We start from the raw sequence: 20933 nt of genomic DNA on the forward strand, positions 1-20933 counted from the left end.
TGCTAACAAGGCAAATATTGGCTGTGAGACTGTTCATGTGAACAGTGATGCAAACTGTGCTTTGGTCTTTTTTCTTGTTCTTCATTCATATTTCTATGTGGAGTAGCCGAGTAGGGCTGCCTTACGTGATGCTTCATTGAACCAACAAAAACTTGCATCATCATCAAACGAGGCTGGCTCTCACAGCAGTTCCTTCTGACAACCTTGCTCGACTGGTTTTGGGGCTTGTTGCTACAGATAAATATGGACTTGTGATCTGCATCACCCAAACCCACCTTCTTTCCCATTTTTGATGTAATAGCGTTGGCCTAGGTGGACTTTCATGATTTGCTTTGGAAAACCAAACCAAGAGTTGTGCCTAAACAAGTTGTCCGGTCTAAGAAGTGCTAGATTCAGTAATATCAGTGATAATATTAGTTTTACTTTATCTTAAGTATTGTAGTTGCTTGGGTAGATCACATAGGATATCTTATTAGTTGTGTCCTCTTCTCAGCATTAGCTTAGTATGGTATTTCCCTATTTCACCTAGTTTTCAGAGAAGTTTCTATTTTTGATACAAGGTTTGTTGCCTTTTTATTATTTTAGCTGTATGAGGAAGTCTCAATATGCGTTTGGTAACAGTCTTTTTTGAAAACGACATTCTTTCCAAGAATCCTTTTCTAGCATTTTTATCAAGGAACGGTGTTCTGAGCACAATTTTGATTGTTTGGTAAAATTTGTGCTGAGAACTTGAGAAGACCTGTGGAACAAATCAGCGTTTGGTAAGTTTATTTTTAAGAGCAATTTTTTTGATGAAAAACGTCATTGCTACATATATAACCCAAGAAAGAAAAGCCTTTACTGCCACTGTCTCTTGGTTTCTACGTGATATGCTCACAGTATGTTAGTATCTGGGGAATGGGGGTGTGAGATGTATTGTTCTGAGTTGGAATATGGTAGTTTTATTACTGAAACTAAGTCAAACGTTCTGATCGGAACTGGGACCTTTTAGTGTAGCAGCAGAAAGAACTCCACCACCTAGGACCAAATAAAGAGAGATTCCAGCAGATAGGATGTCTTCTATTGACAAACACCAACACCATTACTGTAATTATGTTAGTAATTTTTGTTTTTGTTTCTTATATATATATATATATATATATATATATATACCCACGTTGAAAGTATTTTATGTTCCTAATTCCTATTATCTTAATTGCATACCCAATATCTAGCGAAGATGCATCAAGACTGACCATTAACAGCTGTCTAGGCTCCAATGACAGATCCATCAGGACCAAAGGCCTGCTAAAGTTGAAGAGAAGTTTGATTCTCTATCATCTCTTTCCAACATCTCCAGAAGCTTTGATGGCTCCAACTGGATACCTTCCCTGGAATATAATCTGTCCACCCCCTTTAAGAATATCAAGTCCTTGTAATATGTTCCCCTTTGTTGAAAAGAAACACTGGCCTTCTTCGTTAAAGAGCCAGATAAAAACTCCTGGAATCGAACAAGAACAAAGAAGAAGACGATGACACCAGGAACCCATTTGGGACTGAAGCCTCCATCCCCACCAGGCCGACGAAGTGAGAACTTGGGGGGGGGGGGTTTCTTTGTTTTATTTTTAGATACTCTAATTCTTTTGCAGTTCAATTGTTTGGGAGAAGGTAATCTAAATAATGCATAAGAAGGGGCAGCTAAAGAGGCCTTGCTGCAGGCACCAGTGAGATTGAAGTTGCACACCCACTCCTAACCAAGAGGAGTTTGCCGCAATCCCAACAGAGCTTAAAGCCCGGATTATAGGTTTTTTTTTCTTCCTTCCTGGTAAACTTGATTCAGATTATGACCTTATGGTTTGTGCTGTACAAGCATCCTAGCGAATTATTTCTATTTCTTCCTAACAATTAGAGAATCAATTAGTCGAACAATACATGGGAAGATTCAAATCCATACTTGTTTGCAGTAAAGAGAGAACAAAACATGAAAACAGAGGAGATAACAAAGATGAGAGAGAGAGAGAGAGAGAGAGAAGGGCAGAGAAATGATTGATTGCAGAGATGAGAGAGAAGGGCAGAGAAAAAAGGTGGGGAGATTATAGAGGTTTTTTTTTTTTTTTTTTTTTTTTTTTTTAATTTCTTATGAAGGTGGGAAGGAGTTAGAAGTTGTGTTTGAATGAAATTTGGGTTGAGTGTCCCTCTTTATGCCTAACTTTGAGACGTGCTTTTTGATTTTGAGAACGATGAAACAAACCAAAGTTGTTTTGCGAAAAGCCTTCTCATTCATGAAATTGGACCAATTCATTTCCTAAAAACGATAGAACGACCCATTTTACCAAACGTTTATTGGTCATTTTTCGGCGTTCTGAGAACTAAAGAATGCCAAAAACTGTTCCTTGGCCCGTTACCAAACGGGCTTTCAGTTTTCTGAATTATGAAATTTGAATATTGAAGTTTCAGTAGAGAGGCTGATGAAGCATCAGTCCTGTGGAGAGATAGTTTCAAGTTTGTTGTTGGTGCTAGTATAGAGATTGGCCTTCTACAAAACCTATATGGATGGATGACGGGTTTAGAGGCTATCATATTGCTAGAGTCCATTGGTTTGATAAGGAGCACCACTCGTGCTGCAGCCAATTTGTCTTTTATTGGGTTGGGTTATTTGTCTTCTAGTAGGTCTCCCCCCCCCCTTTTTTTTTTTTGGGGGGGGGGGGTTATTTGGTGTATTTGGATTCTTATATGAGTTATTTGATGTTAATTGAGCTTTGTATCTGTTAGAGATATGAGATACGAATATGAGATATTATGATGTAAAGCGATAGGGGGAGTTACCCTATTGTCACTTCATTGTTGCTTTTGGTTGTTGTAGTCGTTTTGAGTTTCCTATTAAGCTATAGCCTTGATTAGGTAAGAGTTATACTTGAGTTATGTTTCCTTTTATATTTCTATTTTCGGTTTGTCATAATTTTATATTGGCTGGTATTGTAGAACCTAGATTCTATTGCTCAGCTCTTTTCTTCAATTGTTCTCTCTCCTCTCTCTTTCTTCTTCTCTCTACCCAGTAGTGGTACAAATCTGGGACTGTTTACATGTTATCAGAGCCATAATTCATTGTCAGTTAGAGAGTCATTTAAGGCTTGTAGTTGAAGAAAGAAGATTTAATTTGTCTTTGTTGGTCATCACACAATCTTATGGGTTTCATATGCTGAATATTATCCTATGATTGGGGTTCCTTGTTTCTTGAAGTCATCCTCAAAGAATGGCGTCAGTTTTATTTTGTAGTTATCATTGTGATGCAAGGATTAGAGACTTGAAATTGATTTGTCTAGTTCTCACATGAAAGTTGAATGAAAATTTATATATTCCGGTTTCAATTCTAGGTTTTTTGCCTCTGGTTTGGTTTGATAGAAGAGGAAGGATTTTCGTTGCTTGTTTATCACCTTTTCCTGTTCGGATTTCTGCAGATTTTTGTCATTGCTGCCTTTGACTTTCTTTTATGATCAAAGAATTTTGGAGACTTCCGCTTGTTTTTGTTGATGTATCTGGCTATTTAGAGCAAGGAAGATTGATACTCTAATATACCTGCCTGGTTTTTTGGCGTTTTCATGATATCATCTATAATATTCCCACGGAAAGCTTTTTCCTTTTGTCTCCCAAGAGTCCTTTGGGGAAGAAGTTTGCTTTATTGCAGGCTTGTTAGATGGAATTCTTCTTTTTCGATATTGGTGTCTCTTGAGGAGATCTAGTTGATTCTCTTGTGTGCTTCGATACAGAAAGAGTTGAGGTAGGATTTTTTTCGAGTTCAGCTGTGTCTGGGAACAATGGAACATAGCAGAGTTTGTTGATGGCTACTTTGCTCGTGGAGAGGTTTTCTTTGTGGATTATTTGCTGGTGGCACTGCTGGTTGTTGGGTTTTGATGCAGCAAGAAGAAGACTACCCTGCTCTGTTGAAACCATTTTTTAGTTTTCTGACTAGCTTCGTTAATTGCAGGTTTTCTCCCAAGGTTCTCCATGGGGTCAAGGGGTTGAAGACAATTTCTATTCTGGATTCTTTATTGCTGGTCACTGGTTGTGTGAGTTAGGAAGGCAGCTGTGACTTTTCTTCGTTTTCCTCTCCTTCGCCAGTTGTTTTCTGTAAATTCATATACTTTGATATCATTTTCCTTTTAACACAAGGAGAAAGTACTTCTTATCAAATTCTTCTCTAACAAAGCCCATGTAATTTCCCCATGTGTAGCCAAGAGGAATGGTCTTAGTTGCTTGCCACCATCCATATGCTTTATCAGTGAGCAATGAGCATATAGGTGGCACCCATCACCTTCTACGAATCTGTGCATTTGATGACATCATAGGCCTTCTGCATGTCCCTTATCCACGTTGTAGCAATAGCAAGATCAGTGTTGTACTGCTACCTCCTTGAACTTCTCATAAAAATTTTGAAATTCTTTTGGCCTCTCAAATCATTGTCAAATGCTTCTCAGTTTCTCTTTTCCTTCTTCTACTTCCGCTCATAGCTGGCTGGGTAGCTTGATCAACTTGATCCGCTTGTCTCTACACAGCATGGGCTAAATTGCTTAGTGCTCCCAGGAAGTCACCAATTTGGATTATATTTACCATCAGGGACAGGATTACCTATAGGATTGGTTGTGGAATCCCAGCTGCCACTCCTGTCCCGTGTAGCTTCTTCACCATTCGTTGTTGAAGCCATTTGCTGGTTACCAGAAAAAAAAGATTTATGAATTCCCCACTTAAATGCATAAAATTCATTTCACATAATTCAATTTGATAATTCATTTTGAATTCAACAATTGCAAATAGCCATTTCTTCAAATTCAGTCATTGCATTATGACATTACATTTTCAATCCTCTCACTTGCTTTTCATCCTTTTCTTACTAGTTAGATCCCCTAGATATTCCCAATTTAAACAATCAATCCTCAGTGGTTATTTTTTCTTCCTAGTATTCCACACCACCAGTCATTTTATTCTATAGAATTTAGAACCATGCTTTGCTACCACATCTATCATGACCCTAGTTCCTAGGGCCAAGTGGGGCCCACATCACCTAAATCCTACCAGGACATGTGGCATTTCATTTCAGTTATGAACTTGCTAGAACTAGGATTTGGTGAAAGGGGGATGGTGCTGCAAGGTCGAGGGAGAAGGGGGAGGGCTAGACGGGTTGGGAGAGTGGAAGGGGTTAGGGGCTGGGATCGAGTTGAAGATGTCTCTAGGGTTGCTGCAGGCTTGAAGAACATGAAGAACAAAATACTGAAACACGCTTATCCCTCAAACTTAGGTTGTGGGCTAGCTTCCCACGACTCTAAGTTCTCTGATTTTTTTTTTATTAATTCTTCAACCAATTTGCTTACTTTGAGGTGGGGACTTCATATAGCCTTACACTTGAGGGAAATAGACTAACACTCAACTTAGGAAACTTACTTGGACTCAAACTAGGGAATCAATCCACTTTGGGTTGAGATTCCTTTTACAACTAATAACTCAAATAAGACAACTAAAAAGGAGTCATCTAGAGATATCTTAAAATGAAGATAACTTGCAAAAATAAACAACCTACTTTTAGAAGGAATCATACTTGAAAATTGATAACAATTGAAACTCCCATTCAGACTAGGACTCTAACCACTAATTGAATTGAAAAACAATGTAGATGTTGGATCCTAATATTATTCTGGAATGAACTGGATCCTTTTGGTGCCTAAAGGGGTGGGAAAATGATTGAATTGCCCTTTGGTGATTTCGGCCAGCTCTGTGGTGTGTCACTAGGGCCTTGTTTTGGGTCCAAATTGTGAGGGACTGCTGGATTGGTTACATTAGTGGTCAAGAAAAACAATATAAAAGAATAAAACATGCAAGGGGAGGTGAGAGGGGTGATATAAGGAATAAAAGTTCAAAGGGAACTTATCCTCAGTGAAGAAGTTGAAGACTTGAATATGAGACTTCTGCTATGAATTGGAGTCCTTGAGCTCCGGAGAAAACTCGCAAGGAAAAGTCATTGACATTAACTTTGACTTTGACTTCAAGGGGAAGACCATTGATGAGTTAGGGTGTTGATGCAACGAATCCCACCACTGAGATAGTTGAATCGCAGCAGGAACTCGAAAGACCAGAGTTTAAGTATGTAATTTTCTTTTCCTTGGGAGTTTTCGATCTTCTTGATTTCTTTCTTCTATTTTTTTTTCCTCCTTGGGCTGTTGGGAACCCTTGATGGGTCCAATCAAATATTTAGAGTGGAAGAACAAGGGCATGGAGATTGGGTTTATGTGGGTGGTGGGTTGGAGTTTGGGCTGGAGATGGGATAGAGGGTTATTGCATGGGGATGGGTTGTTGGTATCTTTGATGAATACTTACAGATTTGATACCATGTTGGTAGAGGGCCAGTAAGGAAGAAGGGTATCGTTGTTGGGGAAGTGAGTAGAGTTCACACAATCACACTTTCAAATAGGAAACTCAAATTCCTATCCAATTCACCACCCCAATGTTGGGTTACATGAAATTCCTAGTTAGGCTATGAAACATTTTTGTGAACTTGAGAACATTTGTGTGAAGTCTTAGGGCATAAAGCATGTATTTTACACACTTAGAGTGGAGTTACCTTGGGTTTTTCATTGTTTTGGCAGATTTTAGGAGCTTAGAGAAAATTTGGGATTTTGGGTACAATACAGGAAGCGCATAGTATCGCGTATGGACAGCAAGTTGAACCTTGCATTTTTTATGGGGTTTTTGGTCCTACTAACTGACCCTCCATCCACAATTATTCTCCTAACATATCCTAGGTCAATCTAATGATGCCATGGATATGATTTGATGCATAAGTGCAATTACGTGACGATGTGGTGTCCTAAGTCCTAGGTGCACTCTTTCTTCTTCTTGAGCTTGATTGGTTCATCATCTTAGTTCTTGAAATTTTGTTATGCTTCAAGAATCAAGTCTTCATATCCCACTTGATTTGGTCTTCACTTGGGTCTTGGTCATCCACTTTGAGTTGAGCTTTCACTTTGTGCCTTGATCAACCTTGCCTTTGTTCAATATTCTTGATTCGACACACTTGTTTGATTTAGATGTATACAATTCAATTTGATCATTAATACATTGTGTTTGTTATCTTCAAAACTAATAGAGGCTAATGTGGCATTTGGTCGACAGTCTTTATTGATCGAGAAAAATCTTATGATAGAGTCCCTTGAGCGTAAATTTGACAAGTACTAGAGAAAAGAAATATCATAAGTAAATATGCAGACATAGTTAATGATATGTATGATGGTATAGTGAAAAGTGTAAGAACAATAGGAGGGTGAAGTGGTGAATTCCTAGTTACAATTGGACTACATCAAGGATCAGCTTTAAGCCCATATTTATTTGTACTTACTACTTATAATGGACGAATTAACCAAAGACATTCAAGATGAGGTTTCTTGGTGTATGCTTTTTGCTGATGATATTGTGTTGATATATGGGACATAGGTAGAGATTAATACCAAGTTAGAATCATGCAAAACAACTTTTGGAATCAAAAGACTTTAAACTAAGTAGAACAAAAACGGGTTATATAGTTTGTAACTTGTCTTAATGGGCGGATGATAAGGTGGTGAAACTTGATAAGAGGAGAGCGATTGTTTTAGGTATCTTGACTCAATTATAAATAAAAAGGTGATATAGAGGATGGTGTTTCCCAACAAATTAAAATAGGGTGGATGAAGTGGAGAGGTGCGTTTGGGATCTTGTGTCACATCCAGCGGCGGGTACCCTATTTGGAATACCCGGAGGAGTGATCCACAGCCCCGAAGATCAAGTTTAGGAATGATCATATCCATTTAGCACAATAACATAATCAAAAGCAAGAATAAATCGAATGTTTAACTTTATTAATCAAAATATCAAGATACGGTTCAAGAATACAATCAGAGTGCGGAAATAACAAGATACCAATCAAATGAATTGTAGAGTATAGCGGAATTATACCCCACAAACAAAGCGGAAGGTAGATCAAAAGCATAAGAAGATTACAAATGGTTCCCAAAAGAAAAAGGGAGAACGGACAACTAAGTCTCAGCGAAGCTAATAAACGTCAAGAAGAGGATGGAATAATATCCCATCACTAGCACTCAAGTGCTAAAGCCGAACTACTCCTGATAAATATCAGTCTCGTACTGATAGTCTTCGCCAATGTAATCACCATAGCCATCATAGTATGAGTCCTCAACTTGGTCTTCATGATATTGACCATCATAGTCAATGGTAGTACTATTACCTACAGAGAAGTCTAACAGGAGATATTGCAAAAAGGAGTGAGTTCAAAAGAACTCAGCAAGTATTCAATCACAATAAACATCTTCATACACATTCCAAGGCAAACATAAATGCAATGACATGAAACAATATGTGCAAGTATGCTTCTAACTCTACATATGTATGCTGGTCTCTATTGGCAGACACGCTTTAAGTCATAACACCATACTCCTCCGGGTAGGTCTCAGTCACTCTTCCCTCACGGCTCTGATGCACGTCTTTTGGGTTCTCCGTGGTAATTGGGTTAAGGCATCCATCCGGACATTCCATGGTTGGGGTTTAAGTCAATACTCTCTTACTCCGCCATTGGTATGAGTACTGGCGCGTGTCAGGGTTAAGTCTAGCCAAATGCAAGTCTTCTACTTAGTTATATCAACTTAGATCCGGATACCTCCATTCTTCCCATCCCGGGATCCTTTCCGGTATCCTTCTCCCTAGAGTCAGCGTATCTTCGTGGTGGCGACCAACTCGGACTACGGGCTCATCAACCCTATTGGTCAGTTACATCACGCTTACAGGAAGTTCCCGTTTCCTCTCACGGATCATTTCACCGGTCTTGATTTCAGGGGCCGATGTTCCACATCTGCAACTGTACCAATGAATGGCCTCTCACGGATATTACGCACCGGTATTGATTGTCCATAATGGGATTCATGTCCTCCTCTCGGATATTACGCACCGCTATTAAGTATCCACAAAACCCACATTGTAACCACGGGTTGCTCGGACTCAATTCCCTTCCGATCGGGTTTGATATAAGAGGGACATCCTAGCCAAACACTTCTAGACATGCCCTAGGTATGTCAACCAGTAATCAGGGAAAGCGCCAAGGGGCACCATAGGAAAGCGTCCCATACCACCTCCACTGGTGTCCAAAAACAGAAACGCCAAAAGGGCATTCCCCATTCCCCGATCACAACCTAGGCATACACATCTTATCACAATCATGATTCCATACTTGTCACACCATAGTCCAAATCACATTCAACATCATTCATAATGCATTCCAATATGTAAATTACAATATGAATAACCTACTGTAATGGCAGAGGTAACATAATATAAAGAAAGTAAATCAACAATAGCTAAATCACGCATTCGAATCATATCATAACAAAGTATGTAAATCTGCATATTATGAGTGGAATACTCACCTCGTAATCCGAACTTATAGTCTTCAAATGAGAGATCAGAGATCAAGATCAAAATAACCTAAACAAGCTTGACAAAACATGTATAGGTCATAAGAAACAAATCCCAAGAGATTGGAGTCGAAACGGAGCAAAATTGAGAAATTCTGCTATTAGTAGCAGCCTTGGTCGATGGCCTTGGTTGATGGCATCGACCAAGCAGGGTCGACCAAGCAGATTCAATACGAACAAAATACGATGTTTTGATCATAACTTCATCGTTTGAAGTCCGATTGATTCGAAAATCAAAGGGGAGCTTCCTAGAACATATTAGGACTATCTAAGAAGGTCAAAGCATCAAGTAAAGGTAAAAAGATAGGTTCTTGATTGAGTCCTAAGGATTAGGGTTTCAACATATAGTCCATGACTCTCATGGAAAGGCTAGGGTGAATAAAGATTCATCCTAGGGAGTAAAAGAGTACTAACCATGTCAAGAAAAGCTTTGGGGATGACCCAATAATTAATAAAGGAAGTTAGGGTTTCAAATAAATATCCTCTCATGAAGGTTCCCCTAGATTGGTTCTCAAGATAACCCAAGGTAGGTTCATAGAGTGAAAGGGGAAACATAAAATTAGAATTCAAAACAAAGAATGAAATTGGGGAGGATTAGAAATAATAAGGTCCCCAATTGGATATTCTCTCATGAGGGTTACCCAATTTGAATATTCTCTCATGAGGGTTACCCAAGGGTTTCCTCCCAAAATCTCTTTATATAATTGTTTCTCATTTAGGAAAGAAAGGGATTCATCCAATAATCATGGGGACACAAGGGAAGGTCATGGTAATGGTATGAGACCTTCCCCACAATCATAAAGATAGGTAGGAAAATCATGGAAAGAGTCATCAAGATCTCAGGTAAGATCATGGACATAAAACATCAAAAAATAAGATCATCACCATATGGTTTCAAGAATTTCAAGAACATAGAGTGAATTGAGGAATTCACTCTAAGAAATAAAGAATAGTCAAGAATCAAGAAACAAGAATATAAATCAAGAAACAAGAATATGACCATATGGTTTCAAGAATATAGAGTGAATGGGGGATTCACTCTAAGAAAGAAAGAATAGTATTTTAAAATCAAGAAGGTATTGGAAAGGTCTGACAATGAGAGGAAACAATGTAAATAAAGTCAAAGGAAAGAAATTCTAATATCTCACGGGAAGACTAGGGAGAATAAAGATTCACCTTGGGGAATAAAGATAAAGAAATCATAATAAAGAAATTCTTGGGGAGGATCCAATAATTTAGAGGAGGATTAGGTTTTCCTCATTTGGTTACTGCTCATGAGAGTACCCAATTTGGACTCTCACAAATCACCCAAGATAGATAAGGGAAACATCTCATTAATATTTCAAAATCAATAATGGCTTTGGAAAGGATCTACCAGTTAATAAATGATTAGGGTTTCCTAATTTGGTTACCTCTCATGAGAGTTACCCAAAATCAGCTCTCATAGAATAACCCTTACTTTTGTTTGTCAAGGATGGAAGAAAGAGGGAATCAACCTAACAATCATGGGGATAGAAGGAAAGGTTGTAGCACTGATGTGAGACCTTTCCCACAATCACCAAAATCAGTAGAATAATAATGAGGGAGTGATCAAGATAATGGGTAAAGTCAATTTCAAGAATCATCGCCATATGGCTTCAAGAACATAGAGTGAATTGGGGGATTCACTCTAGGGCTTATAGAATTAGAGAAGAGGCCATTACAGTAATGTAATACCTTTCTCATAGACAGGATATCAGAAATATAGAAGAAAGAAGAAATCAAAGAAGAAACGAATTGATTACTAACCTTTTAGAAGAAGAACCGATGAAGAAACTCGAATGGATGCTTAAGGATCTTCCTTGGCTTTGGAGGAGAGGTTCTAGGGCTCTTCCCACGTTCTCCAAAGGCTTAGAACTGATTGTGAGTGAAAAACATGGAGTTCCCCCCTTTAAATAGCATAAGAAGTCCCCAAATTACTAGGATTTCACCAAACTGACCAAACTGCCCTTGTTGGTTGCTTGGTTGCCAAGGAAGAGGTTCTAAGGTCCTTTCCACGTTCTCTAGAGACTTAGAAACCTAGTGGGATTGTTTACCACGAATTTCCAATAAATAAAGCTTTTAAAAACCTTAAAAACAGAAATTTACCAAATTGCCCCTGCCTGGGCAGCTTGTTCAAAAATAGGGATTTAATGGGCCTAACTTCATTATTTTTGGATGGGCTTCTTTCAACACATCATACTACTTACCTAGTATGGAGGTATGTCTTCAAACCAGGTCCTACTAGGCTTTAGGCCCATCAACCAAGTTCTTCATTAATGGGCACTTCAACTCCAAATCAAGTAAGGTTTCCATAAGGAAACTATCATCAATATCCATGGGTTTCGGGATCAAATACCATGTCTTCTACTGAGATGGCCTACAAAGACTTCTTAGGACCTTCCAAGGATAACAACATGGTACTTAAGGTCCAACTCTATATCAAACATTAAATAAGCCCTTCTTCACCCAAAACAGATAGGGTGTCCTGGCTAGGTTTGGGCTGGATTTTACATCTTGTGTGATCAACGTATTCCTTTAAAGCTCAAAGGAAAATTCTATAGGACCATTTTTCGACCAGATGTATGGTGCAGAGTGTTGGGCTATTAAGGAGCATATAGATAAAATCATTGTTGTTGAAATGAGGATGCTAAGATGGATGAGTGGCAAAACAAGGAAGGATAAGATAAGAAAATATCATATTAGAGATGGTCTTGGGGTAGCTTTGTTAAGTGGTAAGCTTTGAGAAAGTCGTTTGAGGTGGCACGGTCACGTCCAATGGAGGCCTGTAAATGCCCTTTTACGGAGAAGTGATTTAATCCATATTGAATGAATTAGAAGAGTTAGGGGCAGACCTAAGATGATTTTACAATAAGTGGTGAGAAGGGATATGCATAGCTTTGGCCTTATATCTAGTATGGCCTTAAATAGAGTTGATTGGAAGGCAATAATCCATGTAGCCAACCCCATTTAGTTGGGACAAGGCTTCTTGTTGTTGTAAACCAAAATACATATAAGATTGAAATAACTAAACCGCTAAATTAAATCATTTGAGCAGTTCTTTTTGATTTGGGTCTCCAAAGCCTATTATGCAAGTCCAACTAGCCTTTTTGACCAAAAATGAAAAGTTCAACTAGTCGAGTGATTCTGGATCACTTTTTGCAACTTGTTTCTAGTCTATACAATTTATCAACTCACTTTTGTAGTGATGGGAAAACCTATATAGTTAACAAATCTAAGTGGGTTGGGATCAATTGCGAAAATGGATAAAATTAGAGTTACAAAATAGAATTGGGTTTGAGGGATCTTATGATGTATATGGGTTGAAGAGAAAACTCTTCTATTTCTTCCTTGATCTTCCTTTTCTTTCCTTCTTTTTTCTTGCTTTTTTCTTACTTTTTTCTTACTTTTTTCTTCTCTGTTTTCTGATTCTGCCACTGGGAAGAAGAGGTAAAGAGAGAGGGGCCGAGAGGCTGAGGGAGGGAGGGGTACCATAGGGTTGGGAGGGGTAGGGGAATGGGCTAGAGGGATCTTAGTGAGTGGGGGAGGGCGCTGGGGATGTCGTGGGGTCTGGGTAGGCTGCTGCTAGGGGTGTCAACGGTGCGGTTTGGGGCGGTTTGGGGCTGGGCCTAACGATTTCAGGCTGAAAAACACCTAGCCCAAACACGGCTCATTAGCAAAATAACGGTTTCGGGCCGGTTTCGGTTTGGTGCGGTTTGGGTTCAGGGCTAACTCACGGTTTAGACTCGGGTTGACTAACGGTTTATGGTGTGCAAGAAAAATAACAAGAAGAAATAATTGAACAGCCTACAACAAATGCCAAAACTCTATGAAAAACAAAGTTGCTATAGATCAATTTCCATTAAAAAAATCCACCCATCCTAAAGAAATCAAGAACCTAGATATTAAATAGTAGAATGACTATTTGATATTTGATTTCATGTATAATTTTTTTAATTGTCTATACCAACTACCTAATAGTAATATAATGATTCAAATACTATTTAATGTAAAATTACAAAACGGGTTGTAAAACGGGCTATAACGGGTTGTGGTTCGGTTTCGGGTTGGTGTGGGCTCCGCCACCCTCAGCCCAAACACAGCCCATTAAGGTTCGGTTCTGGCTGGTTCGGTTTCAACTGTTCGAGCTACAGATTGACACCCCTAGCTTCTGCCAAGGTGTGGCAGCAGGGGACGGGGGTGGGAACACCTGCACAGAAGAGGGGAGGGGAGGGAAAGGGCTTGCGGGGGTTTTAGGGGAGGTAGGGGAGGGGCTATGATTGAAGGGGAAGGGGGTGGGGAATCATTGCGATGGGAGAGGAGAAGGGGGAAGGGGTTGGGATTTCTAAAACTCACTTTCAAAACCCTCGAACACCTGCTAGAGTTGTTGAGGAAGAGTGCTAGACAGAGTTGCTGATCTTGAAGAAGAAAACTTGACTGAAAATCTTCCATGGTCCCCCAAACAGGAACCATGGTCCACCAAACTCAATCCTTTTATTCAATAATCAGACTTCAGGAATACAAACAAAGAATAGGCTATTTATAGCCTTCTAAAAGATGTTGACTCTAAGTGGGATTTCTTTGTAGATTAGGATCTCACCACATTAATCTCAACTGACCAACAATAAAAGATCTAATGGACTCTAATTGACACATGCTGAAATAAAGTCCTAATTAACTAAAACTCTAATTGACACATGCTAAATTCTATTTAATTAAAAACTCTAATTGACATGTTTTGGGATCTAAAGGAATTAAAGACGCAAGGACTCATATTAAACTTAAACTGGACTTCCTGACTGACTAAAACTCTCCACAAAAAAAAGAAAGAAAAATCTGGAAAATAAAATCCAGGAATTATTAAGGGCTGGTTTTGACCAAAAATACCTTCTTTTGGGTTCGGCCTGCCCTAGATATGCCCATTTTAGGTATTCGGGCTTGGGGGCTCAACCCTGTTCACATCACCATATACATTGGCTGTATCTCCAGAGATATTTAAGCATCCATCTTTTCTGTTTGTCTTACTGTTTTAATTTTTTTCTGCTAGCTAATGTGATTTCCTGAGTACATAGTGTAAACTTTATTATTTTTGTAGGTAAGCAGTGGAGGGACAGGCAAATTAAGAAGATATCAGATAGGGTTTTTGAGCGTTTCAAAGATGACCATGGAAAGGTTAATTTGACATTTGGGGATCTATATATTGCTATCCTGCTCGTGTACAAGTATGAGATATTATTTTTCCCAGTTCTATTGTTATTATTAATCAAGAAAAGATACTTATATTAAATCACTGCTGATGCGATGTGTACTTTACTGAGTGTGTCTTTAAATTTTTTTATAGTGATATTAATAAGCATCTGCCTGGGCCCCATATTGATCCCCCTTCTAAAGTCCAAATCAAAGCCATGATAGAGGTATTTTCTAGTCCTTCTAATTCACTTTTTGAAGGCCATTGTTTTTGGTTCTATTATTGTTTCCTATTTTAATAAATTGTCGCGAACCAACTTCTATCTAATTTTAAATCAAAAGTGAGGTAAAATTTTCAAATTTTAAGTAGTACGGTTTCAAGCTGCGGTTTTCTTATCATGACTCAGCCAGGCATCATCAAATTATATGCTGTTTCCCTTATTCAATTGAAGGGAATGATTTCATTCAAACTCAACTATTAGCATGCTGTTGTGCTTTTTATAGTTTCCATCTATCCATAGTCTGAAAATTTTATATTTGGTCTTGTTGACTCAACTTGGTACTGATATACTCAATGAACACATACTGGGAAGTGGGAACTACTTATTTAGGTCTTGCTATCTTGGCTGAAATATTAGGTAGTGTAGTTTGTTGTGAATGGTGAGGATGAGCTTGGTTGGTGTATAGATAGAATTTAGTTCTCAAAATGTACATGATGCTGCAGCTGCATTAGCACCATTGACTGCTTTGTTGCTAGATGTGGATTCAAACTAGAGGGGTTTTTTATATGTTTTGTTGTAGAGTTGTTAGCTGAAGCTTTATTACCAATTTAACAATTTAAGCTTTTTTATGTGTACTCTTCCTTCTTTTGTCTGAACTATTTGCCAATAATGACAAAAACATATTTGCAGACGGGACTATTTTCTATTAATTTGTGTATTTTTAGTGGCAAATGAGGATATTTAGATTTTGTCTGCTTTCATGAATTAGTTGTACCATAGAAGAAAATTCGACCGAAATTGTTGAAATTTTGGTCGAAATGTCTGCATTTTTAAAAACGAAACGAAATTCCAATTATTTCAAAAAAGTGTCAAATTTCGACTGAAATTTCGGAGATTTCGACCATTTTAGAGGTTTCGACCGAAATTTCGACCATTTCAACATTCCAACCTGTTTTCCCTTAGTTTTAGTTGATTTCTATCCCGTTTTCACCTAATTTCCATGACTCCTTTGCCTTCAAACACCTCTTTTGCTCATTTTTTGTCTCCAAACACCTCTTAAGCCATAACAGCTACAAAGGAATCTCCGGCAAAAATAGAATGTGAAGCATGAACCATACCCAACAATTCATGTAACCATTATACCAATTAATTCATGTATGCTAATGATTCTATGCTTGTATGTAATACAATTTGCACTTGTCGGAACTAGTCATTTGTTAGTATTTGAATGTTTTTTTTTTTTTGGCAAAATATTAGTTCCATTGTGTTTATTATGCTTGAAATAGGTAGTATGCAAGACCAAATCATTTTGAGTCCATATGAGGCCTGAAATTGAAGTTCCAATTTTCAGAAAAAATTGTCCAGTTTTGACCGAAATTTTGACCGAGACATCGAAATGTCGGCCTTTTGCAAGGTCAAAATTCTTGTTTCGATTGAATTTTCTTCCTTGAGTTGTACACATATCATGGATCTCTATGGTTTGTATCCACATTTTAGACTCAAGGGTTGCATTGTTAAGACCAAAAACAAAATGGAAAAAGAGATTATGTAACTAGCAATTACATTGCAAGCTCTTGTTTTCCAAATAAAAGGGGAGCAATTAGGGCAATATTTTTGTGGTGGTTACATTAGCAATCGGCTTTTAGTCCTTATTTATTTGCATTTATTATAGATGAGTTAAATGGGGATAACAAGGTGCATGCTTTTTGCTCATGACATTGTTTAAGTGGATGAGACAAAAGTAGGAATTAACGCCAAATTAGAGTTACGAAGATTAACCCTGGAATCAAAAGGTTTAAGGTTGGTAGAACTAAGACTGAATATACTGTGTAACTTTAGCTACTCCGTGATAGATAATGTGTAATTAGAGTTACGGAGATCAACCTTGGAATCAAAAGGGTTTTAGGTTGGTAGAACTAAGACTGAATATACTGTGTAACTTTAGTAAATCCCTGATAGATAATGTGTTGTGAAAGCTGATGATAGAGATTCTGCTAAGTGATTATTTTAGGTACTAAATCCAATTAGCAGAATAGAAGGTGACATAAAAGATGATGGATGTAGTGGAAAGGTACACTGGAGTCTAATGTGATTGACGGCATTGTAGTAAATTTCGTGAAATTTCGATTGTCTTGTGCCTTCAGAGACGAAATATGGTCCAAAACAAAATTGAGTCAGTTGATTGAATTTCTACGAAATTTTGGAAATTTCAAGACTTTCGAGTTGTAATTGTGAATTGTAATTAAGATTTGACTACTTTTCAATATTTGTTTTGGCATTTTAATGGAACTTTCATTCTCTCTTATATATCCATGTTTGAATTTGTGAAGATCAATGATCTGGTTTCGTCCGCATATAGCGGGCATGTGTAACCAAGAAGACCACTTTGTGTTAGGTTTTAATAAAAACTAACATTGCTATTGTGTTTATTGGCCTCTAGACAAAAAAAACCACCTGAAACACCGAACTGCAGCCAAACACTGAGGTGAGAGAAAATTTTTACTATGTTTGCAACCAAAGGTCTCTTGCCCGAGGGAAGAACTATAAGCTCCCAAGTTCCATTTTTATTTAGCACTTTGGTTTTCTCTCACATTGTTGCTTTTGACTTAGGATCTCCATAAGCCTCCTGCCTCTTCTGTAGGATAGGTATAGAAGAAAGGGAAGACACAAAACTATGATAGGAAGGTTAAAGAGAATCAAGGTGATTTGAACAGCAAAAAGGGCCCAAGCAGAAGCCGCAAGAGGAACTAGTACCACTAAGCCCATGCGCATCCCCTAAGGGGTATTTTTGTCTTTTTAGGTCTTTTTTCTTTTACTTGTGTGTTTTAAAGGTTTATAATCTGATTACAGAATCCAACTAGTTTCTTATTTCAGTTGAGTTGTTTTGTCTATTTAGGAGTCCAAGTGTAGTTAAGTTAGGTCTCTTAGAAGTTGGTTTTATTATGGGATCTTGTGAATGCTATATTTTCTCATGCCTTCTGCCGAAGAAATCAGTTTTGATGAATAAAATTCCTGAGAATGTTGCAGCCAAGGATGTACTGGCAAGGTTTCTTTGAGGGTACCCTGTGGTTGTCTAAGTCTTCATTCTTCAGGCTTCTGAGTTCTGTTCTGCAACTCCAGCAAGCTTCTTCAGCCTACAGTCATCAAATAACAGCTCCAGATCTCTCCCAGGTATGTATGCCCCTTCCCAACCCCATTGCAGCTTCCTCACTCACTTTTCAGCTCTTGTGCAACCCAGAATCCTCACCTTTTGCAATTTCAGACCCCTTAAACCCCATCCCCTACCTAGTGCTGACGTCTTGGCCCATCCCTCAACCCTCCCAGCCCCTGCGATACGCTAGTAACCCTCCCCCTATATCTCTTGTCTTCAAAGAAAGAAAAAGAAGAGAATAAAAAGAATAAAGAAAGGAAAAGCAAGAAAGAAAGAAAGAAAAAAGATTTGAAAGATTAGAAAAGGTTATCCAAGAGTCCCAATCCATCCCAATTGATATAACTATGCAACTATTTCCTTCTCAACCCATTTGACTTTGCTAAGACCAAAACCCTCCCCAAACCATTGGATGACCAAAAATTAATCTAATTGAGATTTCCATGGCCTTCCAGAAACATCCAACTCAAACCCAAAACTCTAAAAGTGTCCAAGATTGGGAAGATCTGATTCCCCACAATGCCACACATCCCATCCTCCTTGGTTTCTGATAGGACCCTCTCTGAATTCCTGTTAATCGCTTACCGCTAACAGATATATGAGAAAGTATTACCTGAAAGCTATGAACTCAGAACAGCATAACAGCAAAATAACTCAGAACAGCATAACAGCAACTCTGATATGGATATAGCTGCTGAATACAGATTGATTAAACTACTGATAAACACTTCTGAAAATAAGATAAAACTAAATAAAACTCAAATAAGCTAGAACAGGCGATGGCTAGCTAACCCCCCAGAGGTTTCCCTCTCCTCAAGCACTTGCTTGTCTCTTTTCTCCCCCCCCCCCTTCCTTCTCCCCCCTTTTTCCTTTTCATACTCCCTTCATCCCGTAACAAACTCTAACCAATTCTTACTCTTCTATCCAATCTTCTTCTGCCAGCTGGAATGTCTGCTCTGCAGCTCTGGTTACAGCAGACTCATAGGTGCTGTCTTATAGAGAATTGTCACCTGTCCCCTCCCCTGCTTCAGATGCTAGGGGTGCTATGTTCTCTTTTGTCCCTGCTGTAAGTAATTCTGCTTTCCCTTGTTTACCCTTGCGTTTGTATACCTGAATAACCAGGGGCTTATCAGTTTCCATCAATTGGTATCAGAGCCATGGATAGGGTGAATGATATCACCCCCATTGAAGACTATTTCAGCTTCAGCCCCTCCATGAACATCCTTGTGAAGATCATTGTGTCTGAAATAGAAGATAAAGACTGGAGAAGGAGCAGCCTTTTCCATACGTGTTTACAAACTGGTAGATTGGTAGTTACAGCTATTATTGACAATGCTTGCAGCATTAATGTTATCTCTGGAGCAACTGTACAAATTGTTAAATTGCTAGTAGAAGAACACCCAAAACCTTGCATGGTGGGGCTCCTCAATCATGAAATTGTGGAGGTAAGGTTTAGATGCTTGGTTCCCATTAGTTTGCATTCTTATGTTGATGAAGTTTGGTTTGATATAGTTCCCATGGGAGTAACTGATGTAGTTCTGGTAGACAGTGGTTATTTGATAATAATGTAACAGTCCATGGGCAGGAAAATACCTGTAAGTCTAGGCACAAGGTAAAAAATATTGTATTCTTTCCCTTGAGTTCACAAGATGAAGATAGGAATGAAAAAGAGTCTAGTTCACGACCACAACCCATAGTGACGCTCATCAAGAGATATTCAGCATGCCATAGATTTAATGCTCGGAGCTTCTCTTCCGCCAGCCTACAGGATGAGCCCAGCAGAACACAAAGAGTTGCAGACGCAAGTAGAAGAGTTTCTCACTAAGGGCCATTTCACGTAAAGCCTAAGTTTTTGCGCCATGCCATCATTGTTGACTCCAAAGAAAGATGGTTCATGGAGAATGTGTCGACGGCTGGGCCATTAACAGGATCACATGATGTGAACAACCGTTCACCACCTAGCCAAAACCCTAGAGTGGGTCCTAGGGCCACTCCAAAGTGGTGCACCTAGGGCTGGCTGAACCCTCCTAGAGGGGTAGTTTGGTCTAATCCAGCCCTAATTACTTGCTGAATTTAATTTTTCAGAATTTTAGTTTTTAATTTTTAGTGGAGTCTTGGTTAATTAGAAGTCTTGTTTGAGTTAAAGATGAGTTCTCAAGTCCTTAGGAGTGTTCTTTAAAGATAGACTCATATGCATATTTATTTATAAGAAGAGTTCCTTTCGTTATCATTGGAGTTTTAGTGTCTTAGGAGGAATCTATTTTCAAGGAGATTGCGTTAGATGTTTAAGTTTTTATTTGGATGGTTGAGATTAATTGTTAGGGAGATCCTAATCCCACTTAGGTAGGAGTCTTTAATAGGCTATAAATAAGCCTAGTCAGTCAGTATATTTTCGTTTTAAAATCTGATTATTTGAAAAAGATTAATTGAGTTGAGGATTGTGGCCTTGTTGATGGGTTCACGGTTGAGTCAAGAATTGATATTCTTCTTCAAATATCGGAACCTATCTTATGTCTAGCACTCTTCTTCCATTCTCCATCATCTTCAAGGAACTGCAGCAGCCTCCAAGTACAGCAGACCTTCCCTCTCCTCCCAAACCCATTGCACCCCTTCCCCAGTCCCTCCCTGCCTGCGCAAGACCATAAACCCCTCTCCTTGCTGCTGCACCCCTGGCAGCACTTTCCCCAGCCCCCGACAGCTCCTAGGACCCTCTCTCTGCCCCCTGAGATCCTTCTCAGCTCCTCCCCCACCCTCTCGCCTACCCTGCTGCCCCTTCTTTCCCTCTCTTTTCTTCATCGCAACCCTCCTCTCCCCTGTTTTGTCTTGCGGCAGATCTTAAACCAGAAAGAAAGAAAGAAAAAAGAAAGAAGAAGG

At 38.8% G+C, this 20933-nt stretch overlaps 1 protein-coding gene across 1 annotated transcript in view; it reads left to right on the plus strand.

The window, feature by feature from the left end:
- The window catches only part of LOC148999346 (Calcium-binding EF hand family protein), a 52644-nt gene that overhangs the window by 8142 nt on the left and 23569 nt on the right, over positions 1-20933 (plus strand). The window contains exons 2-3 of the mRNA XM_089141244.1: positions 14599-14725; positions 14845-14917. Coding sequence (XP_088997370.1) covers positions 14599-14725; positions 14845-14917 — 200 coding nt within the window. The remainder of the gene's footprint in view (positions 1-14598; positions 14726-14844; positions 14918-20933) is intronic.

Source organism: Hakea prostrata, unplaced genomic scaffold (genome assembly GCF_041222555.1).
Source record: "Hakea prostrata isolate BN-2017 unplaced genomic scaffold, UWA_Hpros_2 contig_14, whole genome shotgun sequence".
Lineage (NCBI taxonomy): Eukaryota > Viridiplantae > Streptophyta > Magnoliopsida > Proteales > Proteaceae > Hakea > Hakea prostrata.